Source organism: Dryas octopetala, chromosome 6, assembly GCF_963921425.1.
Source record: "Dryas octopetala chromosome 6, drDryOcto1.1, whole genome shotgun sequence".
NCBI lineage: Eukaryota > Viridiplantae > Streptophyta > Magnoliopsida > Rosales > Rosaceae > Dryas > Dryas octopetala.
In genome coordinates, this window is record NC_141371.1 from 1583589 (window position 1) to 1605701 (window position 22113).

At 37.0% G+C, this 22113-nt stretch overlaps 5 protein-coding genes and 1 pseudogene across 5 annotated transcripts; 3 read left to right on the forward strand and 3 right to left on the reverse strand.

Moving 5' to 3' along the window:
* Positions 1-26: 26 nt before the first annotated feature.
* On the reverse strand, positions 27-3029 carry LOC147280829 (PITH domain protein (DUF1000)). Its single transcript, XM_086247381.1, has 8 exons — positions 2883-3029; positions 2537-2623; positions 1610-1733; positions 1330-1378; positions 1193-1250; positions 1027-1073; positions 868-945; positions 27-351 (listed from the first exon to the last, which is right to left on the reverse strand). The coding sequence occupies exons 1-8, from the start codon at positions 2919-2921 to the stop codon at positions 300-302; spliced, it is 534 nt and encodes a 177-aa protein (XP_086103507.1). The 5' UTR covers positions 2922-3029; the 3' UTR covers positions 27-299.
* Positions 3030-4577: 1548 nt separating this feature from the next.
* EMB3119 (Ribose 5-phosphate isomerase, type A protein) lies at positions 4578-5776 on the forward strand. The gene has a single exon (XM_086248724.1). It carries the CDS (start codon positions 4753-4755, stop codon positions 5596-5598), a length of 846 nt encoding a protein of 281 aa, XP_086104850.1. The 5' UTR covers positions 4578-4752; the 3' UTR covers positions 5599-5776.
* Positions 5777-7516: 1740 nt separating this feature from the next.
* On the reverse strand, positions 7517-9392 carry LOC147280831 (uncharacterized). Its single transcript, XM_086247538.1, has 6 exons — positions 9216-9392; positions 8953-9105; positions 8735-8812; positions 8509-8640; positions 8324-8404; positions 7517-7787 (listed from the first exon to the last, which is right to left on the reverse strand). The coding sequence occupies exons 1-6, from the start codon at positions 9313-9315 to the stop codon at positions 7711-7713; spliced, it is 621 nt and encodes a 206-aa protein (XP_086103664.1). The 5' UTR covers positions 9316-9392; the 3' UTR covers positions 7517-7710.
* A 1588-nt stretch (positions 9393-10980) lies between these two features.
* Positions 10981-13531, forward strand: LOC147280832 (uncharacterized). The gene is made up of 3 exons (XM_086248792.1): positions 10981-11111; positions 12137-12959; positions 13308-13531. The coding sequence occupies exon 2, from the start codon at positions 12207-12209 to the stop codon at positions 12951-12953; it is 747 nt and encodes a 248-aa protein (XP_086104918.1). The 5' UTR covers positions 10981-11111; positions 12137-12206; the 3' UTR covers positions 12954-12959; positions 13308-13531.
* An 828-nt stretch (positions 13532-14359) lies between these two features.
* Positions 14360-16206, forward strand: LOC147280833 (protein IQ-DOMAIN 19-like; annotated as a pseudogene).
* Positions 16207-16803: 597 nt separating this feature from the next.
* LOC147280834 (uncharacterized) lies at positions 16804-18765 on the reverse strand. The gene is made up of 2 exons (XM_086246416.1): positions 18635-18765; positions 16804-18181 (listed from the first exon to the last, which is right to left on the reverse strand). Exons 1-2 carry the CDS (start codon positions 18763-18765, stop codon positions 16804-16806), a joined length of 1509 nt encoding a protein of 502 aa, XP_086102542.1.
* Between the last annotated feature and the right edge of the window lie 3348 nt (positions 18766-22113).

The following is a 22113-nucleotide window of genomic DNA, read 5'->3' on the forward strand; positions in this document are numbered from 1 at the left end:
ATTTCTTTTTTAAGAAACCCATCCTATTCAACATAAGAGAAACCCACTTGGGGATCTCGTTTAAGAAATTGCAAGCATTCCAATGCCAAGCACATTAAACCATCACAACCAGATAGCGAGGGGAGTTCGGTCTCCTAAATGTAATTCTAGGAGATCATCTGTTACAGACATGGCTGAAAAATCTACTAGTCACATAATAGAAAATTAAAGTCATGATGAAAAAGACTACTTATGATGTAAGGTTAATGTGATTAACGCTTGTCATGTTGGCCAAACAATTGCTCGATTTTCTTGTCTCTTCAGTGTCCATCCTCAATTTTCTTCAAACCCTTCATGTCTGTTGTTTCCACCCTACATTACAAGGAAACATCATCAGATGAATTATGTGACATTCTGGCAGATCTAGGACAATGCAACATACTCTATTTATATATATGCAATATAAATCATACAAACTATGCTGGGAGAACCAAAGGGGATTAGATAACCCATTAAAAAAATGACAGATGTTTGATCCATTCCAAACAACCTATGATAACTCATCAATTGGGATGTTGCATAACCAGGATGGACTAAACATTAAGTAAGGCAAGCCTAGCCAATTTAAGCAAGGCACAAACATGTTCCCTGAAAAGATATTTCCATTATTGGTTGGAGCCAGCCGACACTTATTCTTAGTACCAAAGAATAGGGTGGCACCATTGTTTCATAAGACAGGAACTTAAAGTTAATGACAAAAAAATTTATATGTAGAAAAGAAAGTATCAAAATATCCAAAAGAATGCAAGAAAGGTGCATTTATGTTAAATATAATGAACAGAAATAAAGAGAAAAATACATGGAAAATGTGGATTATTAGAAACTTACGTTGTTCCACACAGCACAATCTTTTGGACTTTTGTGATTTCAGAGCCAGATTGATTGTCCTCAATAAAAATTGTCAAGCTGATAGAAGTATAATGTGAGACTTTCTACTAGATTAAGCGAAAATAAAGCAGAACATCAACAGGAATAGATTTAAGATACCTGCGAACATTTTGAAATTTGACATACTTCAAGACAACTGGTTTCCCCTGTAACATGTAAATGATATCAAGGATAACACAAAAAAGGTTCCAACTATGTATTACTAAATTTGTCTTCAACAAGCCAAAGAACCACATAGTCGAGGTAGCAGTTATGAAATCCCAACCTTTAGATTATCAGGGGATAAAACAATAGTGTCACTTGCTGGGAAGTCATTGACATTGCTGCCATATCAAGAAGAAAGAATCATGAGCTAATTATTATTTTTTTATCCATTATCAATAATCATCCATCAAATAATACCTGAATCCCATGTGCTCCTTGTTTGAAAAAAGTTTCACTGTCTTAGGACCTGAAAAATTGCAGTAGAAAATTGGCAGGATTAAAATGTATAAGAAAACAACATTTTCTCTGTATCGTTCCAATTTTATCGGAAAACAACATTTTAGTTAACTAAGAGGTCAGATGAGAAAAGAAAAAGGAAAAAACACAGATGACACAGTTGAATGAAAGCCAAAACAGCAGGAAAATCATCTTCATTACATGCAACTGAACGTATACATTCAGAAAAACTCATTGGTACCTTCCTCTTCAGGTCCTTTGATGACAATAGAGTGCAGTTTAATGACTTGAAGAAAAGGTATGTACATCAAGAGCTGCTCATCTGCATCACTCTCCAGATTCAAACCATCATCTTCTCTATAACCCTAATTATTAATGAACAGAAGTAATTAAATATAGCTGCATTAGCTCCAAAACATGTTTAAGTACTGAGAACACATCAGAGAAATGTGAAACAAAAATTTCACACATTAGTCATAAATCCAATATTTTAGTTAAACAAAATTACTCAAGTTAGCATGCAAGATACAACTTTATTAGGTGCAAGATCTTGCAATTCGCAAATCAAAAGGTACAAAAATAAAAATCTGATTTTTATTCGCTTAGTTTCTCAATCTGTCAACCCTCAACATAGATCTTGGTTGTCAAAAAAGAAACTTGGAAATATTTAAAGAAAACAACTGGAAAAAGATTTCCTGAAAGTAAACATATTATTTTTTTCAGACTGAAAGTAAAGATTCCTACTCACATTCTGGTACATGGCAAAAATAAATCAGTTACATGAACATATTTTCTTCAAATTAGCAGGCAAGCTGAGGACAAAATAACAAAGAATAACTACTCAGTAACAAAACATAGCTAACTGAATATCTAAGTAACAATAACTAACTGCAAAAAATGCATATGAAAAGGAAACATGGTTTAAAACAATCATAACTATTTGCTATCATTCAAAAACCAAGCACCTATGGTCCTACACCCATCTACACCCCCCCCCCCCCCCCCCCCCAATAATTAAAGCTCCTAGCTTGTGTTTAAGATCCGTTTTCTCGTATTAAAGAGAATAACTCTATTAATATTTTGAATTTTAGAATGCTAATACAATAAAAAACAATAATTCATAAACTTCAGAAAATAAATAGAAGCCCAGAAATTGAATATAAGTTACCTGCTTGAGAGCGTTGGGGATAGAGTGACTGGTGCTTTGGTTGAGGCATTCAACCCCAGACCAATCAATGAAGTCCAATAGATCAACCTGATCATGAAAAATTCAACATCAGAAAGCTAGAGTCTTTTTTTTTTTTTTTTGGTAAGCAGAAAGCTAGAGACTAGAGTCTTTCAATGCACTATCATGTTGCAAGGAATTTGGGGATAAAAAAACTGGGTTTTAGCCCTAGAAAGAAACCCAGATTCCAAATTTTTCCCACTAATTTTTCGCATGCTCTCTTAGTGACTAAACCACCAAAAAAAAAAAGGAAAAAAAGAGAAAGAAAATTGGAAGTCGGAATACTTACTTGGCTTCTTTGGATTGCACTGGCTGATTCTGCAGACATGGTTTGTGAAATTGAGAGAGAGAAAGAGGGAGAGAGTTGGAATAAGGAGGACGAAAGCTAGAGAGAGAGAGAGAGAGAGAGAGAGAGAGAGAGAGCAAGAGAGATGGAGTTTGGAGGACGAAACTTATATTGGTCCAATTGAATTGAAGAATCCGAAAGGAGGAAGAAGTTGGGAATAGGGAAAACGGCGGCGTTTGCTTGAGGGGGTGTTTTTTTTTTTGGTCAAATTGCTTAAGGGGTTTTCCTTTTCCTCTTTTAAAGTTATCACGTTATTCTTTTTCTTTTATTTTTTAATTCAGGAAAATATAGATCAAGAATCAAAATTCTTAAGGATAAATGCTCTACTATTTGAACTTTTTTATTATTTTATAACACTACTGTTTAAAGTTTTGAACTAAAAGCTCCCACATTACACGTAATTTATAAACTTAAAGATAATCCCATAGAAAAAATAAAAAAAATAACTTAAGAATAATCAATTTTTGTACAAGTTATTATGTACAAGTTGAGGTGGCTCTAAACTTGTTATATTGTAGGTTGATAATTTGATATGCCTTGGCAGCTCTCTCCAAATGACCATGTTAAAGCTGAAACATGTTTTTAAGAAAACAAATTTTGTGGATTGACAGGTTTTGGTCAATAATTGCCTTTCGTTTCTCCATATGTTTGTAATAGGGTTTTATTTGATTTTTTACCACTAGTTGTCGTAGATGTCTATTTAAATTATTCATTAAAAATAATTATAATAAGTGTAATTAAGTGCATAAAAGTTTCTTAAAAATAGGTTTGCATAATTATATTCAAACCGGAAAATGTTTGGGTACTCAACTTTGAGTACCAATCTTGTACTCATTATCAATCACATGAACTTATAATAGGGTCCATCATCATATGATTTGTGATAAATACAAAGTGGTATTCAAAGTTGAATATCCAAGGGACAAAAGTAATTAATGAGGTAACATATAAAATTTATATATGATAAGTCTAATATTCAATCCACTAACAATTTAAAATAAAATAGAAAATCATAGCATCCACTAAATTTTTTTAAGTATTCCTTATATACTTATTTATTCCAAGAAAAATTGTTTTCTTAATAATGAAATCTCTTCATAAATTTTGTTTCGCATCTCTCTTCACCCCTCCTATTTCGTGAAACACATTCTTTACATGTATATTCTTTACTCTTATTGGATTAAAATAGGTTTTGGAGTAGAATATCTGTGCACGTGACTCCATTGCCTCACAATCTCACATGAATGGTGATATATCCTTGCCATAGTAATGGCGTGGTTGCTCATGCTGTAATCTGTATGAGTACAGAAGTATCGATGGTGATCGAGAGTACCTAGTTCTCAAAGCCGTTGGTCTTGGTCAATGGTCAGCACTCAAATATTAATGTTTCAGGTTTGAATCACAGATAATATGGTAACAAATATTCAACTTCTCAATAGATCTTGGCTTCTCAAGATTTCTTTCAAGGATTTTTAATTCTATAATTAAGAGTAAAAAAAAAAAAGTAAAAATCATATATTATAATCCTCACCAAAAACTTCCCATCCCAACCAACCAAATAGCAAGTCACCAACCACCCAATCTCAAAAAGGTCACTTTTTTTTGGTGTGCAAAGCATAAAGTAGAAACCTTTGCACAAACCAAAAAAACAGAGCTCACAATCATAAAAACCAAACCAAGAGAAGAAGATAGACAACAGAGAAAGAAACAAAAAACAGAGGACCAAAGCCCACCTCTTATTCCTCTTCTTCTTTCTCAGACTTTCTTTCTTCTGTCTCCAGTCTCCACACCTCCACCCACCCAAAAACCAAAAATGGCCTCCTCCTCCTTATCCCTTCTCTCACCCCACAATGCCTCTACCACCCACCTTATCCTACGCACCCCTAAAACCCCTAACCTACGCTCTTCGTCTTCTTACAGACCCATGTCCATCAAAGCCCGCACAGTCCCTGCTCTCACTCAAGACGACCTCAAGAAACTCGCAGCCGATAAAGCCGTCGAGTATGTCAAGAGCGGCATGGTCCTCGGCCTCGGCACAGGCTCCACAGCCGCCTTTGTGGTCTCGAAGCTCGGCGAGCTCTTGAAATCGGGTCAATTAACCAACATAGTGGGAGTCCCAACCTCGAAGCGCACAGAGGACCAAGCTCGCCAATTGGGTATTCCTCTTTCGATTCTCGATGATCACCCAAAGATCGATTTGGCCATAGATGGTGCTGACGAGGTTGACCCAAATCTTGATTTGGTTAAAGGGCGTGGTGGGGCTTTGCTGAGAGAGAAAATGGTGGAGGCTGCGTCTGATAAGTTTGTTGTGGTGGCGGATGAGACCAAATTGGTTTCGGGTCTTGGAGGGAGTGGTCTGGCAATGCCTGTGGAGGTGGTTCAGTTTTGCTGGAAATACAACTTGGTTAGGCTTCAAGAGTTGTTTAAAGAAGAAGGGGTTGAAGCAAAGTTGAGGTTAGATGGTGAAGGAAAGCCTTACGTGACTGACAATTTCAATTACATTGTGGATTTGTATTTCAATACTCCAATCAAAGATGGGCCTGCTGCTGGGAAGGAGATTTCGACATTGGAAGGGGTTGTGGAACATGGGTTGTTCTTGGACATGGCGACCGCGGTCATCATTGCAGGCACAGATGGAGTGGATGTGAAGACCAAGTGATTAACTTTTTCACTTGTTCAGGTGGTGGTGAGTATTGGAATCTCCTTGTGTACTCTGTTTTTTTTCATGTTTATGGGGGTTTCTTTTATTTGCTTCTTGTTGTTCAATATTTTTTATTACTAGTTGCTTTGGTGTAACTCTTAGATTGGTGATATGAGTAATTGTTAGAAGTTTTGCATTTGATGCTCTTATTGTTTGTTGAGCATCTCGATTTGGATCAGTAGCTTAGAAATAATACTAAAGATGGGAATGTGAAATGTGAAATAATTGGAGATGAATTCCCTTCATGCTTATAGAATTTTTCGTCACACTTTTGGACCTGATTATTATCTTAGCTCACACTTTCTGTTCTGATGTTGCCCTATTGAGTTATTGGCAGTCTTGTTTCTGGATACTTTGTCAGGAGAGTGAACTAACAATCTAACATAGTTAAAATGTTTCTCCATCAACTATCTTTGCAAGGGCATGTTAGATTAGCAATCATCTGGATGAAAATGATCTAGGTTGGACATAAATACATACTTTATCATCTCAATGAAACACCTTGCTCAATGCTTGGATTACTATATGACATCAGTTAAGCATCTTGGTTCATCAATTAGTAAAATCCAGGTGAGCAAACTCTGTACCAAATCTAAACTGCTCAAAGTCAGACCATAATCTTCAAGCTAAATACTAAATTCACAGCACCAATAATTCCAAATTCAACAAAATGAAAACACTAAATTAAACTCAAGGATTGGAGGACCAGACCTTAAGTATATTAGATAACATATGACGTCATCAGTTTTGGATTTGAGTTGGAGTGCGGAAGTATAATAAAGTAATGTAATTGAGCAAAACGAACATGAAGCAAAAAGAAGCAGGAAATAAATAAACAAGGAAATATAAGATTTAAAGTGCCATATACCTAGCTACCTCGGTTTGACTTGATCACTATGGTTTCTTAAAAACATTCCAGGAGGCTCTGGTGGACCTCCAGCGCTGAGGGGAGGGGGAGGATAATTAAGGACATCCTTCCTATATATTGCCATATATAGGAGGCACTCAAACTATATAAAGGTTAAAACAAATTCAATATTAAATCATTTGCTATATATAACCTGCGCACAGCTTAAAATTTCAAGTTTTCTTGTTGGAGCAAGGGATAATAATATTTATAAAACATTATAGCACCAATGGCGCCAGCGGGTATCAGGAATATCGCGGGACTGATTTGCAATGTCATATATCCGGGTGTTTTTGTTACACTTTGTTTCCAATTAGGATATTAGGGTTCCTACTCCAACCTCCTTTTCGCAGAATTAGGGTTAGTCGGAAGGTAGGGTTTCATTTCTTTACAAATAAGTAACTAGTAAGTGATCACCCCTTGCGCCTAGGGTTTAATCTTTTGTTTAGATGAGCCTATTTTTTTGGGCTTTTCATTAATTGTTTGTTTGTTCTGGGTCTCTGGACTTTTGTTTTGTATTTTGTTTGCGTATTGGGCTTTCTTAATGTACGGCCTTTTCGACCAAAAGTGGACGTCCCGGTTTGGATCCTGGAGTGGCCCGCCCGCTAAAAACTGGGCTTGGTTCCTAAACCTAACGTCACACCATCTTGGTTCATCAATTAGTAAAATCCAGGTGAGCAAACTGTTGTCTTGTAAGAGTTGATGACATTATTGTTAACAGTTTGATCTACATAACTTTCAAGATCATTAATTGATTGATCACATTTGTCAATTCTCATCAAGAAATCTATTTCTACCTGGTTTCTGTGGGAACCACTTCTTCCGTGTTGAGTTTGTATATTATCTTGGAATGCCATCGGATTCTTTTGAAAAATCTGATGTAAGTTTGATAAAATGTGACTTTTAACCGTTTAGTCCACTTGTTGTTATTTCATTTCAGTATAATGTACTTGAATCCAAAGAGCAAAATAGACAAGGAAATGGAATTAATGTACTCAGAACAATCTGTCTACAGAGGTGTTGTATATATGACAGTCATTGGTGTATGACTGTTTTGACTTATTTATACAAACTGGCTTTACAAAACAAAATGATCAACTGGGAAAAATCAAGGAATGTTACAATAAATGAAGCACAATCAGGTGACAACAATTTCCAGTACCCTACTTCCACAGAATCATACCCACAGACACCATCACAATGGTCATCAACTGGAACTTTCCTGGAAGAAACGAGATAGCTGCAAAACAAGAGCAAAGGAGAAAACCATCAGTATGCATGTTTGCTTCTTTGAAATACTGTTTTCTGATTACTAAATTAGTAAATTGGATGTTGTCTTAGTCCCATGGCCCTTAAATTAAATGATGCCTTTTAAAAGTCAATTGCGTAGAGCTGTATACTTCTGGAACCTCAAGGTGTCTTGACTAAGTCTTAATCCTCACCAAGCAAGTGTAAGATGCAAAAGCCAATTTTAAAACCTCTTATTTTTTAGAAACAGATCATGGGTTTGACCTACCTATACCTTTAAAATACTGAAACATTATTTGTAAGACAATACATGAAGACACTATGAAATCTTTATTCTAATAGTTCCTCAACAGGTATTACTGTACTCTGGTGGTTGTATTTAGGTGTGGCACCTTCTCTTAATTAATTATTATGCAAGAGTGCCATGTGTTCAGATTAAATTCAAACTGTGATAATCTGAATACTAATAATACTAAAGACAAGTAAAGATCGAGCAGATATTGGTGTTTTCTCGACCGTCAATCTCACCTTGATTACTGTCATTCCCAGTGTCAGAAGTTGAATTTGCAACCTTAATTCCAAGGCTTGCACAGTCGGGTTTAAGTGTGCCTGAAAGATAATAAAAATTTAGAGCTCCTATTCAATTCTTGAACTTTTTGTTGTTTGTTAATTTTTATTTTTTTTTAACCAAAATACTAGTTTAGTGTTCTTACATTCTTTGTAGCAGGGGAATGCTGAGATATCAAGAAGATTAGAGGAGCCTGAATTGCATTTACATACGGGTGTGTAGGCATATGTTGCATTCTTCACACATTCACCTTCCCCACAGTAAACCCAGTAGCAAGCTGTTAAACCACAGAAAAACAAGTCATTAGGAAAAGAAGCAAGTAATTATGAGAATGAATGGATATGATGATTGAGGTGATTAATAGTAATTACGATCAAAGGCGGATATGTTGTGTGGAACTTCTGTTTCAGGAACTTTTGGGGGTGCCTGGCAACCGTAGTCCAGTGTACCTGCAAAGTCATGATAAATTGACAAAGATGAGTGAATTGGTCATGACCCTTTAATTAAAGAACAAAGTTGAATAATGAATATATATATATATATGCAAAATTGGAAGTGTTATTTTGAGAGGGAGAGAATATGAACTTACAGTTGGGAATGACACAAGGGAGAAATTTGTGGTCATCATCGCCATCACGGGTTCGTTTCCAACCTTGATCACACTCGCAGGAGAAGCCTAATTGCTGGTCTGTATCAAATTTGCAGGTTCCCTTTCCACACTCCACTTCTTTACAAATTTCATCTGTAATTTGAAGGTACCCAACATTAACAAGATATATAACAAGAAAGGTACAAAATTAATGTTTACATAGGTTGTGTGTTTCAGAGAGAGGCAGAGGATGAAGTACTTACTGGCAATAGAAGGAGATATATCCCAGTCCCAAGCAAAAGCAGACATGGGTAGCAGTACCACAAGCACAGCTACAAAGGCCATGGTCTTAGAGAAAGCCATTTGTTTCAGTCTTTGAGAGAGAGAGAGAGAGAGAGAGAGAGAGATTTTATCTGATGCTAGAGAATAGGTGAAGGTGGTGTTGTGCTTCTAAAGCTCTTGGGCTCTATATATATAAAGGTTGAAAGTTTTTGAAGATTTCTTAGTACCCAAACATTGAAAAAGAATATGAATAATAAAATCAACACGCTTAGGAGGTTATTAATGTAAAGACTGAAATTTGAGAAGCTTTCTAGGTAGAAGAAGCTTCTGATGGTTCCGTGAGTCCGTCGTCTGAGAGAAGCTTCCAAGGTTTAATAAACGTGAAGGGGGTCTCCTAGCTTGTTGTGCCATTGCCATTTGTTCACGTCGTTAAATTTAGAAATGGGATTTTATTGGGTCCACCAAGGTTGCCAAAGTCAACAACATGCTACTAGAAGAAAATTTCAAGTACCGGTTTTGAAATTTATGGAGATGATTCGGTCCAATGTAATTTACGTAAAATTAGTTACAAAGTTTCTTCGTCGCCTTTTCCAAGTTCCTAAGGGTTTGCTACCAATAAATTCCACATGGTGTGCAAAATTCAAAAGAATAGAGGTTCTAGAGGAGTGACACAAGCAAAGGATAACCCTTAATTCAGCTTCCAAAGTCAACCTTTTCAACATCAGTGAGCCGTCTTAACTCTTAACTAAACAATACCCACACAATAAAGAGGTACCCGATAAGGCCAATAATTAAGGAAGAAAATGTATCAAAGACCAATATATATACAAATCAAAATGGGTTTAATTTTCTCATATGTAGACTGGACATTTTTTTTTTCGGCCAGGAGAATGGACATTAATTTTACAATAAAGTACAAATTTTCTTGTGCTTGAAAACAGAAAGGGTATATTACATGTTCTTCCTATTTAGATGTGACGTCTGCATAACTTTTCTCATTTGGAGTAGGTACGTGGTTGAAAATCTTGATCTAGCGAAGACATTTGAATTAGTATAAGTAGTAATTAAATCACATATATCCCTATGTTATTAATTTGCTAACAAAACTTTCTAACCAAGTTTAGTTACATTCAGAAGATATCTATTTAATTATTGTCTAAGAAGGTTGGCCAATAATCCTAAGAGGAGGTCATGTCGTACGTGGTTCCTCTCGTGGGTTAATCAAGTAATCTTCATTATTAACTCACAGCAGAAGGAAACAATGAGAAGAAGACGGAAATGAAAGTCAAATCCACATAAATTAAAAGCCAAAAACATAGTTTGCTGATCAATATTCGAATCAATGTTTTGAAATAGAGTAGTTATATGTATGCCCATGTATGGTGTTCTTATTTATACAAAAATAAACAATTATTTGGGTGAGCTAGCACTAAAAAAATACCAACCTAACTCAATTAGTTAGCATGCCAATGGCATAACCAAGGCTACAGTTGATAATGATTCTCTTTCTGGCCAGAATTAATGTTCTAAGCTAGCTAGCACTGTATTATACAACAATAATATATACAAGCATGGATGCTATGGTATCCAAGTGGGGAGAGAGAAAATTAAATCTTAATTAACTCTTAATTAACAAGCTTGGGCTAGTTTTGTTGTCTTATGGGCCCATATGTGACTTTATTGGATTGGAGAAGTTCACCTCACCCAAGCCCAACTCTAGCCCAACCATAGTTAAGCCCTAAGCCCAAGTAACCTTCTCGTCTCCGTCGATTTTCTTTTCTCAGTCCTCAGTTTCAGTTCCTCACTAGTCTGTAGTCGCTCATCAGCAAAATCCTACCACAGCTAATGAGCTTATTGCGGTTCAGTTAAGCTAATAGGTATGTTTGTCAGCGTATATGTCTTTGTAATTTTCACTTGAATGCTTCCATGTCTCAAATTTTTTTGATCGATTTGTTTCTCTGTTTTCCTTTGTCGCGTTTCTGAACATTGGTTCTCTCTAAGCATGAAAATTTGATGGGTAATATTTCAAATTTCCAATCTTCTTTGGAAAATGATAAGATTCTTCTATTCCTCCTTTAGCATTCTGTGTAATTTGAGGTACACATTGTTTTAGTTAGGTTTCCTTCTCAGGTTAGATTTTTTTTTTTTTGGGGATTTATTGAAAGTTTATTCTCAGGATTGTAATTAAATTATACCAGAATTATGGGTAATGCTGTGAGCGTTTGACAAAAGTAAGAAGATTGGGGATGCTCTTGGTTCATCCCTCCCTAAAGATTTCTGGTTCCGCCCTTGTAATTTACTTGTTGGTATTTCATTCATGTTTATACGCTGTGATTTTTAACTTTTCATTAGAAAATTAGAAAAAAAAAACAGGGGGAAAAGGAAGTGTGACTTTGAATGGTTGGTTAGATTTTACTGTGATTTTGCACCTGGAAATGAAATCCTTGCTTTACGGTCTAAGCTAATAGAAGTAGTTGTAATTGTATTTTATCTGGCTGTTTCCCTAATACAAGGTCTGCTGAAATTGGATCCCAAGTATTTGTATCTGGCTGTTGAAGTGATAGAATTTGAATATAATATTGCAACTCTTAGAATCCACAACTGGGTTTTTTGAAACTATTGCTTTTTTTTTTTTTCTTTTTTTCTCACGAATGCTAGTTTCTGAAATTTCGTAATATTTTGGGACTTTCCTTCGAATCCAATTTAAAATTTTGTCAGATCCTATGAATATGAGTATTTGGATAAAAGGCTTAGTTGAGTTGAGATTATGGCACTTTTTGTTTGACCTATTTTTGCTGTAATACTGGTTTTGCATTTGGGCTGGTGGATGATGTGATTTTAATACATGTGCTAGTACCCTTTGATAACCTATAATCTATTTCTTGGTTTACTGTAATTGCAGGCAATTTAAAGTAATTGTACAAGCAAGGCTTTCACTATATTGTGTTGAAGAGCTCGGTGGCTTTCAGAAGATGATACGAATCTTAAAGATTAGACCCCTGACATCTTCTATTGAATCTTCTTCAAGCCACCACTTCCTTCAGAGATGCTCTGTAAGTGGGACTGCCAAGGGTAAATCAAAGACAAAAACTGCAGCACCACTGAAACGGTCTAAGATAACTGTAAAAAAAGGTACTGCAGAATCTGCTCCTAAGGGTGGAGGAGGGAAAGGATCTCAAAAAGATCGGCTCGAAAAATTTTATGATCAATGCTTAAATGCCCCCACACCTATTAGGTACTTACCGCCTATACAAAGAAAACGTGAGATAGAGCGAGAGAAGTTGGGTCTTATTAGCAAAGACCGACAACGTGAGCTTGATATGATGAAGAAAAATAAGGGAGACTTGGGCATCTCAAAAAAACCAACACTTATGGGAACTCCTGGTTTGGATTTGATATCACTAGGTTTGGTTGATGAGGAGAAGATACCAAAATATGAACTGACTGTTGAAGATGGTCGGAGGCTTGCAAAGGAGTATAGTAGGGTTTTGATGAGGCGTCACCGAGCAAGGCAGGCAGCAGAGACAACACTGTTGCGGTTGAAGAAGGAGGCGATTGAGGCATTGCCTGAACATTTGAAGGCAGCAGCGATGGTGCCGGATCTGACTCCATTCCCAGCAAATCGGTTCATGGCAACTCTGACTCCTCCAATTGAAGGTTATATTGAGAAGGTTAAGGAAGCTGCAAGGAAGAGCAGTGAGAAGGGGAAGCTCAGATGACCTGAGGTTAGTTTTTTTTTTTTTTTTGCTTCTTAATATTTTATTTTCCCTGCTATGTATATATATTTTTAATAGTTCTTGGATGATAACTATTTTATTTAGAGACTTGCTTGATAAATTGAGAGCCTAGCTTTGAAATAGTTTAAATTGAATGTCTACTGGGTCTTCCAGGATAGGAAATGATTACTTTACTGTGCACCAAAACAATCTGCCTAATCTATGTGAGCTTGAAACATAGCATTTTAGAAAGAAAATTCATGTGACATTTCCTAGATTCCATGCCCCTGCTCGGCTTGATATGCTGGTTCTTAATCTTGTCATGTTTGATATAATTTCATGTTTCTTCTTATGCAGATGGAGTTATGCTTGCGAGGCAGGAGATCCTTAGTTGTTGGACAACTGGTCAATTCTGAAGTCAGAAGTGAGCTAATATTCGAGTTCAGGGAGTCAGCACATAAATGACAAAGTGATGAAATAGTGTTGTTGAATTAGATCTTGTGCTTGTGTTTTGGTGGCCTATAATATGCTTGAATGTTTTTAATAATTCGATGTGGCTTAAATTTAGTATTTTTGACCAATTTTTGAATCTTACATGTTTGCATGGTCATGAATAGTTATGTTCTCTTAACTAAATTGCTTCGGGGTCTAACCAGTCTTTCAAGGAGAATCACATATATTCAAAACTATATCACTACTAAGTACGCCATAATGGTCAGGCCATAGAAATTTGGTAGCTAGCTTAACAAAACAAGGATTGGTACGTTATAAATTTGCCAATTTTTTAATCCATGCATTAGGGAAAAAAAAAATCATTGGAATTTTTACTAAAGGTCAATCCTTTTTATTTTTTGGGTATTTGCACCAAGTTCTATTTTTCTGTTCTTAATGTTACAAAGCCGGTTTGGAAAGTGATGAATATCCCTTTTGCCGGCATGGGGCAGAAGTTTGTGGACTCTTTAAGGGCTTCATAGCTAAATGATCCATAAGGTTGAAAACTGAAAAGAAAAAAGAAGATGGAACAAATAAGCAATTGAGCAGTTGTTTGATGATGAATGAGAATATAAGGACATGCAGTGCACCAACATAAAATACTTACTGGGGCGAGGAATCTTTAATTTGCTTATGTTTTATGAGTTATGACTTGTGAGGGTGGCAAATGGCTTAATCAGGGAAACCTCTGCCGGCCATACTCATTAAATAATGTCACCACTTGACCACACCAGATAAGAACTTGAGAGAAAAAGCCAGGCATGCTAATTACTATACTAGATTTTCATTATTATATAGTAAGTATCATTACCATACAGAGTCAACTAAGATTAAGTAGCAATTTAGTTTGTTTAATCAAAAATTAACATCGTCGTACTATTACTCCTCTATATAAGACTAAGGGGTCTAACTCTGTATTTTATTTGTGGTATACAACTATATATCATGACTATCAGTATCAGCATGTCTCTCTTTTTAGTCAGCAGCCTAGAAATTAGAACAAGACTTTGATTAAACAATTAAAGATGGGAAAGGCAAGCAAATGGATTATAAACTTTTTGATAGGAAAGCATGAAAAGAAGAAAGAAAAGGTTTTGAATCAGCAATCTCAGTCTTTTACTAGCATTACCAAGGCTGCAGGGACACCAAGAGTTAAGCGCAGATGGAGCTTTGGAAAATCAGCAGGAAAAGAGGCATCCCACAAGTTTTCCAAATCTGTTGATTCAATTGACACCACCAAGTTGCCATTGAAGGTTCAGCAGATTAATCATGCCATGCTATTGGCAAGAGATGTTGAAAATAATGCTGCCACAAGGATTCAAGCTTCTTTTCGTTCTTATTTGGTACGAATTACTTTCCTTCCAAAACTTTAAGATTCCTGTTCTTGATTAACAACTGAGCAATTCCCATTTGCAAACATTTCAAATTTGTTTATGATAGCAAGATGGAACAGCCTAAGTTAATCTATTTTCATGATCATTTTCTGGTATTGTTTCAGGCGAGGAAGGCTTTGCATGCCTTAAGGGGACTGGTCAAGTTACAAGCACTCATAAGAGGTCACATAGTGAGGAAACAAACAAATGCTACTGTGAGGCGCATGCATGCTTTAATGGCAATCCAGGTTAGAGCTCGGTTTCAGAGAATTCAGATGGCAGAGGCAGCGCATGTAGTTACTAAAAAGCAGTCATCCATTCAAAGAGGTTTCACTCAGGACAATGGAGTGCATAGAGTAAGCCTCCTCCTTTAATCTGAAACATTTTCCTAAAATAAATTTATCTGTGCCAGTTTCTAAGATGGGAAATGGTCTTAGAATTTAAGTTCCTTGTTTCTTTTCATCTTTTGGTTGTTGGGAAGACGTATAATACACTGAAACCAAAAATCATTTACATATCGAATATAAGATGTATATGATTCCAATTGAACATAAACCCAATACCAAGCATGAGGTCAGGGACCTAAATTTGTATGTGAGTAAAATCTTAATTAAATCTACCTAGTAAAGCTTCCAATGCTAACTTGCAATATGGCCTTATTTATATATGCAGAAGACAATGGATATGAATCCCAATGAAACACAAAGAGTTTCCAAAAGCCCAAGTGGCTACTTTAATCATTCACAAGCTGAGAGGATTGAGCATGGCTGTACAACATTTTATTCTGAACGTCTTTCCATCTCAAAACGACATAAATACGAGGAATCCCCATTCACAACTGCAGAAAATAGTCCCCGGATAGTTCCGGCTGCATCCAAACCAAAACCAACAGAACCCTCTTTCCCTTTTCAACAGCATGATTGTGTAGACCCTCTGTCTTATGACTACACATTCATGCCAAATTACATGGCCAACACACAATCTTCGAAGGCAAAAGTCAGGTCACAGAGTGAGCCAAAGCAAAGGCCTGAAGGGAGCATGAAGCATAAAAGCAAGCATACAGAATTGGTAGATCCAACACATGTTTCCATGGAAGAAGATCAAATTCTGAAACGTTCGTCCTCACAGTTCAAACCCAATGGTCCTAAAAACCATGACCCCAGCTGGTTTGTTAAGCTCTAAAGGTCAAGAAGATTGTTTGAGGACAGCAAGCGTGCTTCGGTTACACCAAGTACCAGTCATCCCAACTATACTGAATTTCTTGATGCATATGAGGTAAAAATTGTACTCTTTAACTTGACTGCATTGCGCAGGTTTGTATTTTTAATTGATGCCTATTTCATTTCATAGTTGTCTAATATCATTGAATTATGTGATTGCAGCCCATGTGATTTTGTACTAACAGCTACTCCCTCAGCAACTTTGAGCTGGAAATATAAATGGATGCTGAAGCCTGAGGCCATCCACAGTGGTGAGAGTGAGAGTGAGAGTAAGACATAGCCTGAAAAGTGATTTTTTGTCCTGAGAGTGAGAGTGATATGTGCTGAAGCTACAGTGGTGCTGAGAGTAAGAGCTGAGAGTAATGTAATTGTATATAATTAAATTAAGCCTAAGTTAGATTAAGTTATAGTTAAGTTATAATTTATAGTTTAAATATTTATAAAAATTATACCATTAGTTTTATTTTAAAGAGATCTTTAATATAAGGTCAATATTGACTATATTTGAATTTATAATTTTTTTACCTAAAATATAAATTCTATATTTTGTCTCCACCAATACCTTTATTTCATTTCACCAACATAAAACAAGAAAATTTAAGACAAACATAAATAAACATAAACAAATAAAACAAAAAACAATCACAAACAAACACAAACAAACACAAAACGACAGCCACAAACACAAACACAAACACAAACACAAACACAAACACAAACACAAACAAACACACAATGGTATTGGAGACATCTTCAACATTTCGGCGTTCATCGCCGGCGTCGGCGTTGTGCTTGGCCACGACTTCCTTCTCGCGTCCAAAGGTGCTGGACCAAATCATTCTTCAGTTGCCGGTGGAGTGTTGTTGACCGTATCAACCTAACCCGAGAAAGCCGTTGCTCTAAAAGAATTGGCTGATAACTTTGGCCTCCATCATATGGTTCAGTGTCATACCGTGCCACAGCCCGGGAGATTCTTTCCTGAACGTGGTCAATGTCATCGTCCGATTCATCGTCCTCGTTCTCTGGACGCTCGTCCTCAATGATCATGTTGTGCAAAATTATGCATGTCTTCATAATATAGCCCAGATCATTGGCTTTCCATCCTCTGGCGGGCTTTTTTAGAATCTCCCATCTAGCCCTCAGAATCCCGAACGCCCTCTCGACATCTTTCCGGTAGGACTCTTGATATCTTGCAAATAGCTGACTTGCCTCTCCTACCGGATTCGTTATTGTTTGTATAAGCGTGGCCCATTTGGGATAGATCCGATCCACTAGATAATACCTCATTGTGTAGTCATTGCCATTAACCTTATACCTGATCTGATGGTTTCGCATCTGCTCCTCATCATCAAAAAGGTGTGAGCCATCCAATACGTTGATGTCATTGTTGCTCCCTGGAAAACCAAAATTGGCATGCCAAATCCACGTGTCGTACCCGGCAACGGCCTCTAATATCACAGTTGGGGTGTGATAATGGCCTTGATATGCCCCTTGTTGTCCTACTGGGCAATTTTTCCATTCCCAATGTATGCAATCCAGACTCCCTAGCATACCTGGGAATCCTCTTTTTTTAGCCTTACGCAATAGCCGTTGGAGATCAGCCACTGTTGGTGTGCGGAGGTATTCCGCTCCGTACACCTCCGGAATAACTCTTATGAACTTCTTGAATGACTCCAGCACTGTGGTTTGGGCAATTTGGAAGCCCTCGTCTGGGGCATCAGCCGAGTACCCAGCGGAGAGCATTCTCATGACCGAAGTCAGTTTTTGCTCTGGCGTACAGCCCCATCTTCCAGTAGCGTCTTGTCTTTGTTGGAAGTAGACATCTTTGTTGCACACATCTTGCATCATCTTTAAGAATAGTGATTTCTTCATCCGATAGCGTCGTCGGAACATCTCTTCAGTATATCTTGCTCCAGGGTCGAAATAGTTGCTCATAATAAGACCATGGCCTAGTTGTCGGTCTCGAGGGATATATCGTCGTGGTTGGGATGTGCCTCCATGTATTGGCCTTCTTTCACTTCGTTGTGTATGTCGTCGGTAAGCAGCCATGGCACACGCCGTGATATTTGCGAGCTGGTCATCGTACATGTCTAGTTGTGCCTGAAACATCTCTTCATCTGAATCATAATTGTGGGGGGTAGACATCCTGAAGCAAAGTGTAAACGAATTTTCTGCAATTACTAAGCAGGGTGAATTGGTGAAGGCACGACATGGTGAAATTTATAGACTAGGTGTGATAATGTAAACGAATCAAAATCTTATCATCTTGGAAAATTAAACGAATCAGAATCTTATCATCTTGGAAAGTTAAACGAATCAAAATCTTATCATCAGTCATAACAGGCTATCTTATCATCTTGGAAAGTTAAACGAATCAGAATCTTATCATCTTGGAAAGTTAAACGAATCAAAATCTTATCATCAGTCATAACAGGCTATCCTATCATCTTGGAAAAGTAAAGGAATCCGTGACATATTTAATAATAGGGTATTTTATTTTAATTCATAATAAAATGCATACATAAAGTAAACGACAGAAATAGTTGGAAAAACAATGACACGTCAGTCATATTGTGAAAAGTCAGTGTTGGGGAAGTACCCTCCCGAGCTTGACGTGCCCTGATTGGCCTCGTTAGCAGCACTTGCCCTCCACCTCGCCAAAACCTCACGCTGTTGTGCCTCCCAAAACGCTCGTTGTTCTCCGTGCATGTTGGTGAGGTCCTTGCCCATGACCTCATAATCTTGCTGCTTTTGTTTGAAATCGGTGTGCTCTTTGATCAATCGGTCGCGTGAAGCAGCTATGTCCTTCTGCCCGTGGCAAAGAAACCTGATACTATCGGCAAGGTCATCATCATTAGTATCAACTTGTTTGGCCCTCTTGGAGTTGTTTCTACCAGGTGGCCTCGGGCGACTACCGCTAAGTGGTTGAAAGGCCGGGGCATCCTCATCCGCGCTCAATTGAACCGCTTCAGCTTCGGTATTGGCATCAGTGGGGGTGTCGGTTTGTGCATGTTGCCACTTCACAAAGTGTTGCATCTTAGCAAAACAATGGTGCCAAGCAAAAGGACGGTTTTTCGGGTTTATTGCTTGGTATCGTGCGTTGGCAAAGGTCACCTAGTAATATGAAAACAAATTAATGAATTATAAATGGTACTCAAATATTTGAATTTAATTATCACAAATATTTGAGTTTAACTAGCAAAAATAAAGTATACACAATCTCAAATATAGTACACACATATTGATCAAACATAAATATGTGAATTTAATTAACAAAAATATTTGAGTTTAACTAGCACAAATAAAGTATACACAATCTCAAATATAGTACACACATATTGATCAAACATAAATATGTGAATTTAATTAACAAAAATATTTGAGTTTAACTAGCACAAATAAAGTATACACAATTTAAAATAAAGTACACACATATTAATCAAACATAAATATGTGAATTTAATTAATAAAAATATTTGAGTTTAACTAGCAAAAATAAAGTATACACAATTTAAAATAGAGTACACACATATTAATCAAACATAAATATGTGAATTTAATTAACAAAAATATTTGAGTTTAATTAGCAAAACTCACCGTATCAATTTGATTTTGCCCGCTAGTGCGTGATCGTTCGGCCGCCAAGATACATTTATGATATTTCGAGGTGGCTTGCCCTATTTTCTTGAAGTGAGCCATGACCGCCCCAATTTGTCGCCCATTCCTCACGGCGAGAGGAGATTTCCGAATAAATTGATCGTACACTTTATTCCAAAATTCCATGTTTCTTTGATTGGATCCGATTTCACAATCTTCCGAATTTTCCATCCAAGCTTCAACAAGCGCTACCTCTTCTTCAATGGACCAATTCTTTTTCTTTGCATTTTCCATGATTGGAAAAAAAGAATTTTCTAGGAAAAGTGAGGTGATTTGAATAGATTGATAAAATGAATGAATTGGATAGATAGATGTGTGAAAAAATGAAGTGTGAATGCTCAATTTATAGGAAAAATGATGAAATAGCCGTTATAAATTTTTCAGAATTTTTAAATATTTTTTCGAATTTTTTTTGTATTTTTAATTGCATTATAACGGTCAATTAATTCTAGCCGTTGATCTCCAACGGATACACTCATCTGAGCCTCCAGACGCTGCCACGTGTTGCTGCCTTCTTTTTTTTTAATTGAAACCGGGCTTAAAAAGAGGACCGTTGATCTGCAACGAGCAAGTGATCTGGGCCAACGGTGTGAAGCAGGCGCGCGTGTGGGCGAGTGGGAGGCAGCACCTGCGGTGAACAGTGGCGTGTCGGCCACTTTATCCCCTCCCTCCGAAGTACCAATATGCCCCTGCCAATAATGAAAATTCCGGACCGTGCCTCAGCTTTTTGAATTTGTCAAAAGCCCTTTTTCGTCTTTTTGATTTCGGTGCTTCTGCTGGTGAACAGTAGCTTGTCGGCCACTGTTTTCTCTCCCTCCGCAAGTACAAAAATGCCCCTGCCAATAACGAAAATTCCAGACTGTGCTGAAGGGTTTTAATTCTTCTCTCTGCCCTTTTTCGTCTTTTCGATTTCGGTGGGGCCCACTTTGATAAAAAACTCGCACACTCTCACTCTCAGCCGGATCCTCTCCTCACCCTCAACTCTAACCCTCACTCACCCTCACTCTCATTACTCCGGCCCACTGTAAGCAAAATTAGAGCTTCAGGGCACTCTCACTCTCACTCTCAAGCTCACCACTGTGGAAGGCCTGAAGAATGAAGAGTTCTTACAGACCTATATAGCATGTATCGCACAGAAAGAAACTTTTCAGTGAAATATACTAATCACTAATTGAACTTATTTATGCGTTCAGTGTCATTTCATGATAGCATCATCATTCTTGCATTTATGGAGACACAGACAATTTTTTTTTTTTTTTCAAAGGAGACACAGACAATGAATGCATCACAATGAATTACAACAAGATATTTCAATCTAAGAACAAAGTGGTTTGTGCCTGGAATGAAACGTAACAAAATATTTCAATCTAAAAGGAAAAAAAACACACACATTTTTATGCAATACAGAGACTCCCAAAATAACCAACAATCTCAAACATCAATTACAATAAAGAAAATGAAAATACCAAGACAAATGCAAACATATGAAAATTTCTGTGCTCTGGTTAATTTCAGCAAACATCAAAAATTTGTTTTGATGTGCATAAAAGGTGGCTCTGGTAAATTTTGCAATTGAATCCTTCTTCTAATAAGCAATAAGAGTTGCCTTACATCTATTTTTACAAGTGAATGCATGCCTGGATATGATGTACACGTATATTACATCTAGATAACGATCATGAACTATCATATGAAGAATACCATGACGTGATATACATCATGTATAAGACATCATTGTCAATTGCAAATTGCAGATCAAAGCTATATCATGATCCCGTATTATATGCATCCATCTCCATCTGCAAGCTGTGTACTGCTAATTTGACTCTTCTTCGATCCCACTTGAAAGAATGTTGGTGGGTAGATTTAGTATTAATAGGGGAATTTCTAAAACAAAAAAATAATAAAAGATGCTCAGATGATTCTTGGTACACAAAGTCAGAAGCATCAAAATAATAAAAAGAACAAAAAAAATAAGAATAGTTACCAGAACCCTAGAAATTTCGATTTTGTCTCCAGCCTGTTAAGAATCACCTGCCTCTCATCAAAGCCCTGATTCTCTTCTCTAACCTCGTCAAATTCTTGCCGACACAGCTTTATTTCTTCTCGATTCTTCGATTGAGGGATGAAAGGGTAGAGAGAGTGACAGCTGACACCGATCGTGGTTGAAACTCCGAATTTCTCATGCTAACTCTCACTAGAATTGAGAAATTCGGAGTTTTAACCACATCTCTCAATCGAACGAAGAACAGCAGTCCACCACGAGGCTGTCGAAACAAATAAAGAAGAATCGAGAAGAAATCAAGAAGAATCGAGGAGAAATACAGCTGTGTCGGCAAGAATTGGCGAGAGGGTAGACAAGAGAATCGGGGCTAAACTTGATGAGAACAGAAGCCCTCCCCTTCGTCCAGCCATCTTTCC

What these genes read in the sequence shown, in the direction of transcription:
- LOC147280831 (XM_086247538.1), bottom strand. Translation starts at nt 9,315, where the DNA reads ATGGCTTTCTCTAAGACCATGGCCTTTGTAGCTGTGCTTGTGGTACTG. An exon ending in CCCTTGTGTCATTCCCAACT is followed by an intron (nt 8,813 to 8,952) that starts GTAAGTTCATAT and finishes ATGACTTTGCAG; the next exon opens with GTACACTGGACTACGGTTGC. An exon ending in ATTCCCCTGCTACAAAGAAT is followed by an intron (nt 8,405 to 8,508) that starts GTAAGAACACTA and finishes ATTATCTTTCAG; the next exon opens with GCACACTTAAACCCGACTGT.
- EMB3119 (XM_086248724.1), top strand. Translation starts at nt 4,753, where the DNA reads ATGGCCTCCTCCTCCTTATCCCTTCTCTCACCCCACAATGCCTCTACC.
- LOC147280834 (XM_086246416.1), bottom strand. Translation starts at nt 18,765, where the DNA reads ATGGGCAAGGACCTCACCAACATGCACGGAGAACAACGAGCGTTTTGG. An exon ending in GGCACGTCAAGCTCGGGAGG is followed by an intron (nt 18,182 to 18,634) that starts GTACTTCCCCAA and finishes ACTTTGCTTCAG; the next exon opens with GATGTCTACCCCCCACAATT.
- LOC147280829 (XM_086247381.1), bottom strand. Translation starts at nt 2,921, where the DNA reads ATGTCTGCAGAATCAGCCAGTGCAATCCAAAGAAGCCAA. An exon ending in GTGCAATCCAAAGAAGCCAA is followed by an intron (nt 2,624 to 2,882) that starts GTAAGTATTCCG and finishes TTTCATGATCAG; the next exon opens with GTTGATCTATTGGACTTCAT. An exon ending in CAAAGGACCTGAAGAGGAAG is followed by an intron (nt 1,379 to 1,609) that starts GTACCAATGAGT and finishes GCAATTTTTCAG; the next exon opens with GTCCTAAGACAGTGAAACTT.
- LOC147280832 (XM_086248792.1), top strand. Translation starts at nt 12,207, where the DNA reads ATGATACGAATCTTAAAGATTAGACCCCTGACATCTTCTATTGAATCT.